Source organism: Phodopus roborovskii, unplaced genomic scaffold (genome assembly GCF_943737965.1).
Source record: "Phodopus roborovskii unplaced genomic scaffold, PHOROB, whole genome shotgun sequence".
NCBI lineage: Eukaryota > Metazoa > Chordata > Mammalia > Rodentia > Cricetidae > Phodopus > Phodopus roborovskii.
In genome coordinates this window covers 79,277,225-79,294,062 of record NW_026126418.1, presented here as the reverse complement: position 1 = coordinate 79,294,062, position 16,838 = coordinate 79,277,225, and the positions used below count along the sequence as shown (strand labels likewise).

At 37.8% G+C, this 16,838-nt stretch overlaps 2 protein-coding genes across 6 annotated transcripts in view; both read left to right on the top strand.

The window, feature by feature from the left end:
* The window catches only part of Scai (suppressor of cancer cell invasion), a 111,587-nt gene extending 110,912 nt beyond the window's left edge, over positions 1-675 (top strand). For all 3 annotated transcript variants that reach the window (XM_051185369.1, XM_051185370.1, XM_051185371.1), the window contains one exon: positions 343-675. In XM_051185369.1, coding sequence (XP_051041326.1) covers positions 343-489 — 147 coding nt within the window. In that variant the 3' untranslated portion in view covers positions 490-675. The remainder of the gene's footprint in view (positions 1-342) is intronic.
* Positions 676-11,224: 10,549 nt separating this feature from the next.
* Golga1 (golgin A1) overlaps positions 11,225-16,838 on the top strand; it is a 65,421-nt gene continuing 59,807 nt past the window's right edge. For 2 of the 3 annotated variants that reach the window (XM_051185366.1, XM_051185367.1), the window contains exons 1-3: positions 11,243-11,290; positions 11,465-11,513; positions 12,507-12,791. In XM_051185366.1, coding sequence (XP_051041323.1) covers positions 12,657-12,791 — 135 coding nt within the window. In that variant the 5' untranslated portion in view covers positions 11,243-11,290; positions 11,465-11,513; positions 12,507-12,656. Of the gene's footprint in view, positions 11,291-11,464; positions 11,514-12,506; positions 12,792-16,838 lie in introns of all 3 variants that reach the window. The other variant, XM_051185365.1, reaches the window with a different exon arrangement.

Sequence of the window (16,838 nt, the reverse complement as noted above, 5' to 3'; positions counted from 1 at the left end):
TTAACAGTAATAATATTGGGCCTAATAGTCATAGAGTCACAAATATTTGTGAAATCAGTGTGCAGATGTATTAGGCTGACCCATATGAAACTATATTGAGGGGTTAAAATTGTCACGTGTTAGTAATTCAGTACAGAAGCAGACTGTGATTATACTCTGAGAGGCTGAGTTGACAACATTGTATAGATCCTGCCTAAAAGTCAACAAACAAAAATTAAACAAACAAAAAACACATTCTAGTAATAATAAGTGACAAGAGAGGAAAATATTGAGCTACTTCTTTATACTGTCAAACCAAGTAGTTTCTTAAGACTTTGACACATGACTTTCCTTATTTACCAGGAAACTCGAAATTACCCAGAATCCTATCCACAACTGCCAAGGGATGAAACTGTGGAGAATCCTCACCTTCAGAAGAATATTTTAGAATTGGCCTCCATTCTGGATGTTCGAAACATCTTCTTTGAGAATTCTATGGACGACTATTAAAACCCTCTTGTTTAACAGTTTTCATCTTCTACAGATTTTAAACGGTGCAGTTTTTATGTGGTGACAGAGACAGTTACTCGGTTTTTGTGAATTTAGGAACCACCATTTTAAAAGAAAACTGGAAAAACATTCAAACTTTTGGGGTAACTTTTAAAATATAATCTTTTAAGTCTTTTAAAGTCTCAATCTTGACATTTTTATTTTTTGGTTACCTCCACCATCTACTCCTACATTCAAATATGTACTGTTGTCTCCCTAAGAAGAATAAATTATTTTTACACAATGAGGACAATCTAGAAGTTATACTTGAACCCTTAAATGTCTGGATTTGGGAAATATCTAACTGTTCATAGTGGTGAAACTGGCCACATGGACTACTGAAAATCAAGAGCAGCCCTTCTGTAGAATTTCTTTTCACTTCACACTAATAGGTAGGAAAATAATGTACAAATGGATTTCTTAAAGTCGCTTAATTTCATTCAATGTTGTCAAATCTTTAGAATCTGTTTAGGATTGATTTATTATTGGAAATTAAATCTTCAGTTGGAACTGTGAGGTGACAGGGTTTACTTAGAATGTGAATATTACTATCATGAGATTTGCTTTATTTTATTTTCTTTGTGGTCTTGAATGCTGGAAATACAAGGGAAAATACTTTTAAATATTTCAGCCAAAATTCAAGTCATCGGCTTCATTTTATATTTTTGGTTATGAGCCTAGCCTTTAATGGCTGAGCCATCTCTCCAGTCCTAGTCATTGGCTTCATAAACTCTGCACTGTCTCTAGTAGGGTTTCTACATACACTATTCATTGACAATATTGAGCTTTAAATGGCGTTTTGGTTGATTTGTTGTTATACTCACCTCACAGTTTCTAATTCTTTTTCGTATTCAAGTTTCCAAGGCTTCAATGCCAGAGATACTGTCAATATGAGGTGAAGATAACTGAGTGTTAGAAAAGTAAATCATGAGTTGATTTTGCTTTGAAAATTTAGAAGATATTAAAACTTGCTTTGTTTTTTTTATTTTATATTCATGCACAAGTTTTTATTATTAATATTTTAAATAGGAATCAGTATGTAACAAAGTTTTTTGTGTGTTCTTCCCTCCATCTCCCTCATAATCTCAAAGGCACTATCTGTGAGGGTTTCTCCCATCCTGGATCCTTTGATTACATGACATTTAAGGTCAGAAGTGCATGAACCACTAGGCCTTCTGCCTATTTTCTATATAGGTTCATAATCCTAGTTCCTGGAGAAATGAGGTGGCTGTTTTCAGTGCCTCTTTCCTTGGCCCTAAGGAAATTTTGATGTGGTGTTTTAACCTGGTTACCTTCTCTCACCTAGAGCATCACTTAAGTGTACATTGTAGCTGAATCTGATCCAGCACACTGACCTCATGAAGTCCAGGCTATGGTTGGGTAGGGGATTTAAGATGTTTCATTTGCTTTTAAAATTATTTTTCCTTTCATTCAGTATTTTTAAAGGCTTACAAAAAAATTACTCTGGAAGACCCTTTCCAGGTGGTGGTTTTTCTTTTCAAAAACCTACTTCCCACCGGTTGGTGATGGCCCAGTACTCAGGAAGCAGAGGCAGTCAGATCTCTGTGAGTTCAAGGCCAGCCTGGTCTACAGAACAAGTTCCAGGGCAGCCAGGGCTACAATACAGAAAAATCCTGTCTCAAAAAAAAAAAAAAAAAAAAAAAAAAAAAAAAAAAAACTACTTCCCTTTGTTTTATAATATATTGAGGTTTTCCTTTCCTAACTCTTCTCCGATTCTCCTGAACTGTGGCAATAGATGATCATTAGCTGTCTGGCCTCTGGTCTAGTTCCCTTAAGTGCTGTGCCTACAACACACATTTTACATTTAATGGCAGGGCTTGTCATTAAAGTGGCCCTGTCCTGTGTTTAATCCTTTTCTACTAAGCATAAGGAGTACTTGTTTCAAAACCAGGAAGTCTGAGTTTTAATCCTGGCTCTCCTAGTAATTATAATTAGTATGATGCATTTTGACAAGTAGCTTCTTGCTTCTTAGCACTTTTCTGTATAAAATAGTGACTCACCCAAGATCCTATTCCTATGATTCAAACAGTTTTGAGCCTTGATTCCAAAAATGTTGATTTCTTCCCCATTGCTTCCAGAAAAGTTGTGTGTTTTAGCACTATAACGTCATTTCCATATCATGTTTAATAAGGTTTTTTTAAAAGTCCTAGGTCCTACTTAGATGTTCTGAAACTTAATTAGAGAGACTGTCCCTCTATGAACAAAAATATGTGTGTCTTAGAAATCAGTGTAAATGTAGATTATACCAGGTTCCCTTAAACTAATAGTAATGCAATTCATAACTGGTAGTAAAAGATCTAAAGTAGACCAAAACTGAGGCTGTAGCTCAATGTTAGAGCATTCAGCTAATATTCAGAAATCCTGTTTGGACTTCATCACTTGGGTTAAAAAAAAAAAAATTCAGAAAGAAAACAAAGTAGAAGCAATTTTGAGCTAGGTATGGTGATGTGTGTCTATAATCCCAGTCCATAGGCTGCTAAGGCAGGACTGCAAAATTAGCGCTAACTATATAGCAAAAGTTCATCTCAAAAACAATTGCTAAGAGATCTTAAATCTTTTGAGAGCAAAACTATAGTAAGAAATTAGAAACTTTTTTTCTTTTAAAACTATGCCTCTTAAAAAAAAAAAAAAATATGCCAGGCGGTGGTGGCACACACCTTTAATCCCAGCACTCAGGAGGCAGAAAGCAGCCTGGTTAAAGAGGGAGTTCCAGGACAGCCAGGGCTACACAAGAAACCCTGCCTCAAAAATAAATAACAAAGGAAAAATAAAACATGTTTTGTACAGCTTCAGTGTACCACATTTTGTTTATGCACTTGGATTGCAAGCAAAGGAGACTTAAAATCCCTTGCCTTACATATGCACAGTGTGCATTCCTAGGCCCAAATACACTTTCGTTTTCCACGTTTTTGCCTTTATCCCTCTGATATTATGGTTCTTTGCTTTTTTGAACTGATCATATGCAGTGTGCAACATAATATCCTTCTTTGCCGCCTGCAGTCAAATCTTCTATCAGACAAGAAGCTGCATTCATGTATAACAATATTGCCATTTTCTAGTCCATCTTATTCTTTGCCCATACATAAAATAAAGTTCCATCTTCTGCAAAAAAAAAAAAAAAATCTTCCCCATGAAAATTAAGATTGTATCTTACTAGTAGGACTTGTCTAGTGTGCATACAGCCCAGGTTTCCATTCCCAGTGCCATCCTAGCTATACAGAGTGAGCTCTAGACCAGCCTGAGCTATATCAGAACTTGTGGGGAAGAAAACAGATTTGCTTATTTTAAGCTCTATTTAGTCTTAGAATTTATGAAAACTTAAATATTGGAACTAAAAACAACAAAGCTAAGGAAGCAACAATTTTTACTCAAATTGTACAAATCTCTCTTTAGATTTATTAGACTCTAAATAAAGTTTTGAGCTTAAGACTCACTGTAAAAAAAAAAAAAAAAAAAAAAAAAAATGGGCAGTGGTGGCCTAAGCCTTTAGTCCCAACAATCAGGAGAAATGGACTGCCTGGTATACAAAGCTAGTTCCAGGACAGTCAGGACTACACAAAGAAACCCTGTCTTGAAAAGCAAAAAAAAAAAAAAAAAAAAAGAATCACTGTAAGAGCCAACTAGAAAGAAAAAACTTCTCAACCCCCTCTCACCAGTGGCTAAGGCTTTTTTCTGTAATGAACAAGAGGGAATATTTAAGATTTTGTTCTCCCTATATCAGATATTCAAACATTTAGGATGAAGCTCAATCATAGAGTGCTTGCCTAGCATCTGCAGACCCTTTGTTTAATTCCCAGTACAATGAGTATTTGTAAGGTGAATTATTGACCCCAGCATATTTTTATTAATTATAAAATCAGACATTTTCCTTTAATTTTAGTCAGAATGTATCCTTTGTATGTGAGTGTTTCCTTCCTAGGAAGTGGTGCTCCCAAAACCTTTCAAAGCACAGACTTGGTTGTTCACCTTCTATTTTTTTTAACAAAAGTGAAATGTTTCACAGTTTGGAATTGAGGTATAATTTGATCTTACTTGAAGTTTTCCTGACTCAGGGTTTGGGTTTGGAGTTTGGTTTTGTTTTTCTTTCCCTGTTATGCAATGGAATTCCCTTAAATGGGTACTGGTACTGAATTTCACTGAAATCAAGGGAGAAGTCCAAATAAGATACCTGAATTAGTTACAGACCCTTCTCTAGCATTCTTCTCCAAATTCAATCTATCTGAGGAGCAGTTTCAACCTAGTTGAAAAGTTTCAGTTATCCGTGGAGACTTTTAATCATCTAAATAACCAGAGAATATTCTGGACTTGAAATACATTAAGGTGCCAGCATCTGCATACTTGGCCACTGCCAGAATCATCTGTCCACCCTATGTGAATATAAGACAATATGAATCTAAATCTAAATGCTTTGAGTCTCCTGGTGATTTGGGAAGTATTTTCTGTTCTCGTGTTTACCTGGAGAACTTAAAAGAGTATTTAGGTTGAGGGTTCTTTTTAGAACTTATTTATTTGAAATTGTTATTTTTAATGGTAGGTGTATATTTTGTGAGGCTAAATGCGATCTCTATAAACTTTGCATATATGTGTACATATCTGTAAATATCTTGGTATGCAGTTATGCAATGTGTGTATATTATATACCCATACCCATTGTGGGCTAAATTTAGTTCTGTGAGGACATCAGAGTGGCATTGCTCATGCTACTATAATTGGTTTGTGGTTGGATCTCATTCAGAAGCCTCAATTTTAAGGGGCTTGTGTTGAGATAAAATGGGCTCCTTTAGAATTGAAATTAGGATATGAAGATATTAAGAAAAGGCTGCATATTCTCAACTTTAAGGTCATCTATAAACTTCAATTTAAATTTATGTTTGCTAGAAACCTGAAAACCTAAGTTTTTGAAACTGAGACACCAGCAGGGTCATAATCTTTATTAGTCCCTTATTTTTCTTAGCCCATATTTGAGTGTTACTATTGAGTAGAAAATTATTTATATTAGCACCTTGGGGGCTGCTGAAAACATTACATTTGAAAATAGGACATGGCTTTTAAGTAAAAGAAATGCCCATGTTTATCATTTTGATATCTGATGCTAAACTTTAAGTTTTGATTTTTTTTTTCATCTTTATGCTTGATCTATATGTGTCTCTGTGAGGCAGAAGAAGGGTCACTAGCTAAAGAAGGCCAAACCTCAATGGGTTAAACAGAGAGGAGCTGGGTTGTTGTTGTGTATGTCTGCTTAAGTAGACTTTTCTTACTGGTGTTGCATATCAAAGATGAGTCTGTTTATCTGGGGGGAAAAATGCTCCCAACAAATTCAGTGCCTCCACTTTCATTCCTGAGTTCTCTGGGAATTATTTTGCTCTGCAATTTAACCATAAATTTACACTTTCTCACTCTAGGTAGATTTCTTAATATGAAGTGCCTGAGTGGCTAAGAAACCCTAGACTTTCAGTGTGTGTGTGTGTGTGTGTGTGTGTATGTGTGTGTGTGTGTGTGTGTACGTATGTGTGTATGTGTGCACGCGCACACTCACAGACACACATTAATAGAGGTACATCTGTAATCCCAGCTCTTGAAAGGAGGTAGGTGAATCAAGAGCTTAAGACCAGCTTCTGCTACATACTAAGTTCAGAGACAGAGCATGGGCTACAGGAGATCCTGACTCAAAAATTATAACAGAAAGATTTGTTGGGGACAGTAACATAGAAAATATGTTCAGTGACAGTTTGTGAATGTTTGGAATATTGCAGAGTAGTATATCTTTAGTTCATGTGTTTATTTGCATGAATGTTTAAACACACTTCTACACCTTCACTGAAAAAGTTATTTCTGCATTGTAAAATGTAACTGCAAGGCAATTTTCCACTCCATTATTAATATTAAATTGTTTTAAGGAGAAAAATCAGTTCATGTCAATTCTACCACTTCTAAAATTATTTCATTTGCCTCCCCGGTGTTAATAAAGCAGCCAGCTTTTCATAACACTTTACAATTATGCTCTTAGTTATCTTTTTCTTGAAATATATTAACATGCATTAATGTGTTATTTCTGAGAAATCCTTCAAAAAATGTCACAGGCTCCAATGTTGATTAAGCAACATTAAGCAGGTGGTAGATCATATGTTGAAACTAGGGTCTGGTGAGATGGCTCAGCAGTTAAGAGCACCTCTTTTGGTTTGGTGGGTTTGTGTGTGTGTGTGTGTGTGTGTGTGTGTGTGTGTGTGTGTGTGTTTGTGCTTTATTGAGACAGACTATGAAGTACTGGCTGTCCTAGAGCTGACTATGTAGACTAAGCTGGCCTTGAACTCACAGAGATCCTCCTACCTTTGTGTCCTAAGGGCTAGGATTAAAGTCATACACTATCATGCCCAACCAAGAGGCCTCTTTATTAAAGAAGACCTGTGTTTCATTCCTAGCACCTACATGGCTGCTCACAACCTTCAGTTCTAGGGCATCTGACAGCCTCTTCTGGCCTTTGTGAATGCTGCATGGATGGGATGCATAGACATACATGCAGGCAAAAGACTCACGCCTAAATATTTGTTTTAAAAAAACATAGTAGGTAAGGTTGATGCTGTCTGTCCCAGTTGCAAAGCTGGTAACTTTGCAGTTGAATAAAATCTGAATTGCTGAGAAAGCCAAACCTTTTCCCCACATTGTTTTGAATGTTAACATGCTGATATTATACACATAGTCAATTCCAGTCTTTCATGAATACTGGGACTACTTAATTTAATGAAAATAAAAAATGATTCATCATTCTTAGACTTAATCCCATTTTCCCTGAGTACTGAGCACAAGAAGTTAATTTTCAGTATGCTTTGTATTTAATGGAGTATGATTTATGTGTGGATGGGATAATCGCCTGCTTATAAGAAAGGAATGATACAGGAGAACATGTGATTAGATAAGCTTAAATGAATTAAATAAATAATGTGGTACCATAGAAGTATTTTCTTTAGAATTCTGTAACTATATTTTCTTAAGTGAAAATCAGTATAGAATTCCATTTTTATATAACATTGTTAATTATTCAGAATTGTAACACCATTTCACAATTTTAAGATATCTTTATTTCTTTGGTTTTAAATTTTTGTTTTACCTTAGCAGACTTACTCAAAGCAGTGGTTTTGCATTTTTTGTTTTGTTTCACATATTGTAACAGTAGATTTGGAATTTTAAAAACAATTTGAAGTACATTGCATTGTTCAGATTTGCTTGCAAACTCAATCTGAATTTGATCACAGAAAAGTCTGCAAATTGCAAATATTTTTCCTTTAAGTGGACAATTCTAGTCTGTATCCTAAGACAACCATCTTTTTAGATGTAGTTACATCACTTTCAAATTAAAGAAAGGAATTATAACTAATGGTTATAGGTCTGTGGTGCAAGGTATTTAAATTTTTATGTTTTTTGTATATTATCACTGTTTTTTGTCTTTTCTTTTCGTTTTGGTTTTTCGAGACAGGGTTTCTCGGTGGCTTTGGAGGCTGTCCTGGAACTAGCTCTTATAGACCAGGCTGGTCTAGAACTCACAGAGATCCACCTGCCTCTGCCTCCCAAGTGCTGTGATTAAAGACATGGGCCACCACTGACATGCTTTGTTTGTTTGTTTGTTTGTTTTTGTTTGTTTGAGCTGAGGCCTGAACCAAGGGCCTTGTGCTTGCTAGGCAAGTGCTTTACCACTGAGCTAAATCTGCAACCCCTTATCACTTTTGTTTTTTTTGCTTTCCTCATTTAAAACTGTCATGTCGTAAACCTGGTCTCTGGTTCAAAACATTACAATTTGAGCCATGAATTTTCTTAAACATGAAACCAGCATAAATAGCCATTATAGCTGGGTAGTGGTGGCATACACCCAGCATTCAGGAGGCAGAGGACATCCAGGGCTACTCAGAGAAACTCTGTCTCTCGAAACTCTCCCCTCCCCCAAAATATAACCATTATAAAATATCAAATGATGTTACCACTTTCCCTGTAAACATTTCTGAACCAGAACATGCCACTGTATGTTTTCAGAAATTTAACTCCAGTCCTCTTTTGCATGCCTTTAATTTTAATAAGCTTTGATCTTTAGCTGGAGTCCTGTATGTTATGGGATTCTTATGATCGAGGCAGAAATATCTTACATACTAAGAAATATAGTTAAGTGTTCTAACATAGTCTTAGTAGAGATTACAAGGGAAGGAACTTCCCCAGATAAGTTACCCTCACTTGTAGCACCAATATAAGTAGTAGTTGCATTTGTCACTGAATCACATGAAGTAGTTAGAAAGTATTAATTTTACATTGCTGTAAAGATTAGTATAATTTCACAGAACTTTGTTATTTTCTGAGCAGTTTCCACTTTAAGACTGTAATTATCCTTGTTCAAAGTACCACTAAAGGTTAATTTAATCAAGTAAAAAAATTTTTAAAGTTGTTTTATCTTCTTTACCCTCAAAATAATGGTGAAACTATTGTCTACATTATGTTAATCAGAAATGCACTTGTTGAACTCATAGCAGAAACTATACTTAACTCAATAGTAGTATGAAACACTTTATTTAAAAAATGTGCTTATCTGTAACTGAAATGTTATAGAATTGTAACAGTGTATGGATTATAGAGTTATATTTATTAGCTCTCAAGATTTAAGCACAGTTTTCATCTAACAGTCCTTACCCAAGTCCTCTCTGTCATGCAAATAACAAAGCTAACCTGTTGTCTTTTTAGTTGTCTATGATCCTTGAGATTGGGTATTGTGAGTTAATACTTTAGGATAAGTCTGTCGGTCAGCTAGCTCTATTGTACAGTAAACTGTTGGGTTCACAAAATTTATGTGTTGATGATAAATTTTGAAGAGACTATTACTATAGTGACTAAGGGGAAAATTATAGTATAATTTGACTTGAACATTTGTGTTGTTGTAAAAGTCTTGTCTGTTGGTGTTTCTAAATTGCTTAAACCATACAGTCTCTTAAAGTTTTTTTGTTTTGTTCTTTTCCAGCAGACTGCTTTGGTCTGTTATAATTAACATTTTATAGACCTTAGATATTGACAAGTTTTTGAACATATTCATAAAGGATGCAAGCCTTTCACTTCTTCACTCCATGAATTTCAGAGTAAACACTGTGATTCTGCAGAGTAGATTCTGTAGGCGTTGCAATGTTACACAGTGCCTATTACTGAAGGCATTTAAATACTAGAAGATGGAAGTAAAATGTTTTGATGTTTGTTAAATAACAAGATTACAGAACATTTGGTTTTTGTGGTCAGTGTAATAAAGAACTTCGAATTGATAAATATTATCTAGGAATGTGTATACATTCATCAAGTGTGAACTCTTGTAAATGAATTTTGTATCTTGAATCACGTATATATTAAGTGTATCATTAATATAAAAATAAACATTATTTGCTTAAAGTTTTGCCTATTTCTTTAGTATTAATGACAGCTGTTTCCTTGTTTGGGGTTATATACTTCAGGCGATTTTAGCTGTCTTCTGAGTTAGCGAAATCGCGCTTATAATGACACTTTTGTAGACTTCAGAGTACTGATTTTATCCCTACCTGGTGGCTACAACTGGGACATGGAGAAAAGTCCTGGGCTGGTGTAGCCTCTGGGACGGGACTGAAGATCCTTTAATATAGAACGTTTGGCTTGGAATTGGAAGGAATATAGAAGTCTCGGGCAGAACAAGGACAATGAGGTTCTAGAAAGTTCTTTCAGTTGTATGAAATGTATAATCAACAGGAACTCCGACGCTAAAATTAAAACCCTGGTCACGATGTTATAAGGTACGCGTTGTAGTTTCCTGTAGCCGAAAGCCTGGCCCTCGAGTACTGCCTGTCCCAGGGTTTCTCCCACTTCAGAAGCGAAGTTCTAAGCGGCCGAACAGCCCGGTTGCGACCCGCGGTCCTGCACTTAGTGAAGTGGCAGTGGCGGGCAGCAAAGGTAGAAGGGCCCGCTTCTAGTTGCCGTTCCAGCCCAACGGACCAGGAACCTCCATCGAGCGCTGCTGAGTCGCGCATGCGCGAGCAGAGAAAGTGGGTGACTCACAACCACTTCCGGGGCGCTGCGAACGGGTTCTTCCGAGTTGGTGCTCGGCTCGCCGGCCTGAGGTGGGGGCTGGTGACGCTCTTTGGGCCCTAGAGAGTCTGCGGAGGCGGGGCTGTATTGGCTTCCCCCGAAAGCAGCAAGTGTGCTACCGGAGCCTAAAGAAGCAAGTAGGCCTCCCTTCCGTAGCCTCGGGCAGTCCGCCACGAGGCGGGGACACCCTGGATCCTGACCGTGTAGGGGGCAGGGAGGGTGCTGAAATGCTCAGGAGGTTAGAGTGGGGAGCGGAAGCGGCCCCCTTGGCCTAGGGATTCACCCGATCTGCGACCTTAGCTAAGTAACCACTCCTTTCTGGGACACAATCTTCCTGTTGTCAGAGATTGGGTCCCTCCTTTGGTTGACAGCCCTATCGAGGACGCGACTCCTGCGCGAGCCAGAGGAAGTGGGTTCAAAATCGCAGTGACTGGCATCTCTGGATCTTAAGCATCTGCCTGAACTTTGCTGTCTTTTTCTCCAGCGACTTAGAGTTAAAACTCAGGGACTAGACTACCAGGTCTGACCAGGTAAACACTTATGTGTGTGGTAATTCGCTGAGAAATGCTGTCCATGGGAAGCCTTCAACTAATTCAAGTTGTTTGTTCATGACTTCTAGGAAGAAACGAATGTAGGCACCTAATGGTTCGAGAAATTATTTCTGCATGTAAGTGAATCTCTTAGGCTGTTCACAGGGACTGAGGGTCATTCTCTTGACAGTAAAAGCAAGGTGTTTCTCCCATTTAAGGCATCCCTGCCCCCCTCCTTTTGAGCCACCCTCGATGAACATTTTGGTCTTGCACTTGAAGTATCCAACCCATTTATCTTTGTTTTCACCCAGGACAGTGACTTTGACCTCCAGACTGTTTTAAATATAGTAGATAAGACAGGTGAGTACAATCGTTTACAGATAAGAGGAATAAAATTTTTGAAGGCTTTTATAGACTTAATGGATAATCTGAAGTGGTAAGGAATCATTTGTCATCTTAGCAGAGTGTATCCTTCACAAAACACAAAAGTTGAGATTGAAACAGAACGGTAGAAGTTTGCTTTGTTTTGTTTTTGAAACAAGATCTCATTATGCATCCCTGGCTGGCCTGGAACTTGCTATGTAGACCATATTGGCCTTGAACTCACAGAGCTCTTTCTGCCTCTGCTGGACTTAACGGCATGCACCACCACACTTGTCCCAGTAATATTTTATATACTATTAAGAGGAAAATTTTTTGAATCTCATATTAAATATCATTTGGGTAAAAAAGAAATTGTGGCATGAAGTAATATTATGAAGCACAAATTTCCAAACATGTGGAAAGTAGAAAGTGACTATTTTTAGTCCTGGTTTCTTGGGGGTTTTGTTTTGTCTCTATGTTGTGACTTTTTTTTCCCTCTAGGAGGAAGCACCTAATTGAAAACCAGGAGTTGTATTACATATTTTGTATCTTTTTACTTTTGTGTCTTTGATTTAAATAGAAAAGGCACTAAATTCTTACTAAATATTGTATTAGAAGGAAGATTCAAAAGCAAGTCATAATTACACGGTGTTGGCCTGGGAATATTTACTCTGCCTTATGCAATTACTAGTATACTAAATTAAAAAGTTGAAATTTATGAGTCAGAATGTTCTGTGTTCAGATACTATCCCTGTAGCTTAAATATACAGTCCTTGACAGTTTATTCTGCCTCTTTCAGACCAGCTGTTCCTTACCCATAGATGCATGTAAAGCACCTGAGTGCTTTCTAAGTGTTTAATAATTGATTCTATTATGTATGTTTATACTTATTATGAAACTACTTTTGAAACCTGAAGCTTAACATGACAACCAGGATGTGAAATCTCTCCAGTGTTTAACTTGGAGCTATCTCTTTCATCTGATTTATAGGTACTGTGTTGCCAAAATTCTTTGGCCTGCATTTAAGTGGGATGCAGCTAAACTGGCGACTTAAAACTTTGTAGGTACTTGTGTTTTTATTTCTCATTCACTGAGAAGTTCGGGGGTTAGTTTCCCCTGCAAGATAGCCACACAGCAAAAATGTTCGCAAAACTAAAGAAGAAAATTGCAGAAGAGACTGCTGTTGCTCAGAGGCCAGGAGGCTCCAATAAAATCCCACGGTCTATGAGCAAGGAGTCTGTGGCCTCTATGGGAGCCGACTCAGGAGATGACTTTGTAAGTATCTTCTTACTTTGAATATTTTATGAAGTCTCTATATACTTTTTAAATATTATTGCAAGAAATCTTTAGATGCATGATTATTTTATGCTTTTCTAGTTTATAGATATAAAAAAAAAACCTGCATCTCCTTCTCTTTCTCTCCCTCTCTCGTGTGTGTGCGCGTGTGTGCGTGCATGTGTGAGATTTTTTGAGACAGGGTTTCTCTCAAACCCTGTCTGTCCTAGTACTTGCCCTGTAGACTAGACTGGCCTTGAACTCACAGAGATCCTCCTGCCTCTGCCTCCCAAGTGCTGGGATTAAAAGAATGAACCACCACCCAGCTTCATTTTTCATTACTAGCATTTGACTTATTTGTCTATTTTTCCCTCATGTGTTTTGTTCATTACGATTTTTTCTGTTTTTCTATTCATATAACTTGTGATATATTTTTGTTTTGTTTGTTTATTTTTGTTTTAGCCTGGTTAAAAAGGCATACCTTGCCAGATATGGTGGCTTACGCCTTTAATACCAGCACTCCAGAGGTAGGCAGATCTCTGAATTAGAGTTCAGCTTCATCTACAGAGCTAGTTCTAGGATAGCCAGGGATATACAGAGAAACCCTGCCTCAAAAAAAAAAAAAAACCCTTCCTCTTCGGGCACTTTCATTGTTGCTTAACAAGGTCTGTGAATTGTCCTAAGTTAGCCAGAATGGAGATTTTTTGGGGAGGTTGCTAGAAAATTAATTCTAATGCATTCAGTATTCCTTGTTGTTTGTAAAGTAATTGTGTGTGTGTTTGGTAAGAATCAAAGATGCTTCTTTATCAGGACAGGTCCATGCTTAAGGACCTGTTAAACTAAGTTAAATGACTCTTTAAGGGTTTATAGTGCTTGGTATATATATATATTTTTAACTTTTTTATTTTATTTATTTTTTTTTTTACGTATCGATCCCAGTTCTCTCTCCCTCCCTCCCTCTTTCCCTCTATCCCCCCTCACATGCAACCCACTCACCCCCCCTCCCCCGCATCCCCACTCCACATGTAGAGTGATGCCATCAAGGAGGGGTCATCTACATCTGTCAAGTCATGTGAAGTAGGGACTAGGACTTCTATGTTAATGGAGTATCCCTCCATAGGGGATGTGCCCACAAGGTCCTTTTGTGCACCAAGAATACATCCTGGTTCCACTGTCTGAGGTCCCTTAGACAGCACAGTCCTTCTAGCTAAGACCCATGCTGGATTCCCAGCTATCAGTCTGGGGGCCCGTTAGCTCCTCCTTGTTCAGGTCCGCTGACTCTATATATTTCTGCAGCGTGGTCTTGTCCTCCCTCTCTGCATCTGGATTCTAGTTCAGCTCAGTGTTTAATTGTGGGTGTTTGCTTCTGTTTCCAACAGATACTGGATGAGGGCTCCATGATGGTAGATAAGTTAGTCGTCAATGTCATTATCAGGGAAGGGCATTTATGGTAGCCTTTCCACTGTTGCTCAAATTGTTAGTTGGAATCAGTCTTGTAGGTATTTGGACATTTCTTTAGGTTCAGTTTTCTCTTCAATGCTATAATGGCTCCCTCTTTTATCTTCTCTCTCTCTCTCTCCCTCTCTCTCTCCCTCTCCCTCTCCCTCTCTCCTATTTCTATTCCTCCCCTGACTCAATCTTCCTAGTCCCATGTGCTTTCTTCCCCTTCTCTCCACTCACAGCCTCCCCCTACTCCCCATGTGCTCTGGAGAACTTGTCCCTTCCCCCTTCTGTGCAGGACCTTATATGAATCTCTTAGAATCCACTATGTATCCTAGTTCCTCTGGTGGTGTGAATTATAGGCTGGTGATCCTTTGTTCTAGGTCTAAAATCCATATATGAGCGAGTATATACCATGATCCTCTTTTTGTGACTGGGTTACTTCATTCAGGATGGTTTCTTCAAGTGCCATCCTTTTGCCTGCGAATTTCAAGATTAGTATTCCATTGTATACATGTGCCACATCTTCTTTATCCATTCTTCAGTTGAGGGGCATCTAGGTTGCTTCCAGGTTCTTACTATTACAAATAGTGCTGCCAATGAACATAGTTGAACACATGTCTTTGTTGCATGAATGTGGATCATTTGGGTATATGCCTAAGAGGGAAATTGCTGGGTCCTGTAGTAAACTAATTCCCATTTTCCTGAGGAACCGCCATACTGATCTCCAAAATGGCTGTACCAGTTTGCACTCCCACCAGCAGTGGAAGAGTGTTCCCCTTTCTCCACATCCTCTCCAGCATGAGTTGCCATTGGTGTTTCTAATTTTAGCCATTCTGCCAGGAGTAAGATGGTATCTCAAAGTTGTTTTGATTTACATTTCCCTGATAGCTAAGGATGTTGAGCACTTTCTTAAGTGTCTTTCAGCCTTTTTGATTTCCTCTATTGAGAATTCTTTCTTCAGTTCTGTACCCCATTTTTTAATAGGGTTAGTTGGTGTTTTGTTGACTAGTTTCTTGAGTTCTTTGTATGTTTTGGAGATCAGGCCTTTGTCAGATGTAGGATTGGTGAAAATCTTTTCCCAGTCTGTGGGCTGCCATTTGGTCTTGTCCACTGTGTCCATTGCCTTACAGAAGTTTCTAAGTTTGAGGAGGTCCCATTTATTAATTGTCCACCTCAGTGTCTGTGCTACTGGAGTTATGTTCAGGAAATGGTCTCCTATACCAATTTGTTCAAGGGTACCTCCTACTTTCTCTTCTAAGAGGTTCAGTGTGGCTGGATTGATGTTGAGGTCTTTGATTCATTTGGACTTGAGTTTTGTGCATGGTGACAGACATGGGTCTATCTGCAGTCTTCTACACTCCCTCATCCAATTGTGCCAGCACCATTTGTTGAAGATGCTTTCCTCCCCCCATTGTATACTTTTAGCTGTTTTGTCGAAAATCAGGTGTTCATAGATGTGTGGGTTAATATCAGGATTTTCAGTTCGATTCCATTGGTCTACCTGCCTATTTTTGTGCCAATACCAGGCTGTTTTCAGGACTATAGCTCTGTAGTAGAGCTTAAAGTCAGGAATGGTGATGTCTCCTGAAGTTCTTTTATTGTATAGTGGTTTTTGTTTTTTTTGTTTTTTTTTTTTTGTTTTTTTGTTTTTTTTTTTTTTCTATCCTGGGTCTTTTGTTTTTCCCTATAAAGTTGATTATTATCCTTTCAAGGTCAGTAAAGAATTGTGGTGGGATTTTAATGGGGATTGCATTGAATCTGTAGATTGCTTTTGGCAAGATTGCCATTTTTACTATGTTTATCCTACCTATCCAAGAGCATGGGAGATCTTTCCATTTTTTGGTATCTTCTTTAATTTCTTTCTTTAGAGCCACAAAGTTCTTATTATATAGGTCTTTCACTTGTTTGGTAAGTGTTACACCAAGGTACTTTATGTTGCTTGTGGCTAGTGTAAAGGGTGATGTTTCTCTGATTTCGTTCTCAGCCTCTTTGTCTGAAAAAAGTAGGGCTACTGATTTTTTTGAGTTTATCTTGTGTATCCTGCTAGTTTGCTGAAGGTATTTATCAGCTGTAGGAGTTCCCTGGTAGCGTTTATTGGGTCGCTTATGTAAACTATCATATCATTTGCAAATAGAGACAGTTTGACTTCTTCCTTTCCAATTTGGATCCCCTTGATCTCCTTTTGTCGTCTTATAGCTTTAGCTAGAACTTCCAGTACGATGTTGAAGAGATATGGAGAGAGAGGGCAGCCTTGTCTTATTCCTGATTTTAGAGGAATTGGCTTAAGTTTCTCTCCATTCAGTTTGATGTTGGCAGTTGGTTTGCTGTATATTGCTCTCATTATGTTTATGTATGTTCCTGTTATCTCTGATCTCTCCAAGACCTTTATCATGAAAGGGTGTTGAATTTTGTCGAAGGCTTTTTCAGCATCTAGGGAGATAGTCATATGGTTTTTCTTTTTCAGTTTGTTTATAGGGTGGATCACATTGATAGATTTTCGTATGTTAAACCATCCCTGCAATCCAGGGATGAAGCCTACTTGGTCATGGTGGATGGTTTCTCTGATGTCCATTTCTTTAAGGGATTTTCTCACATTGTTTTTGA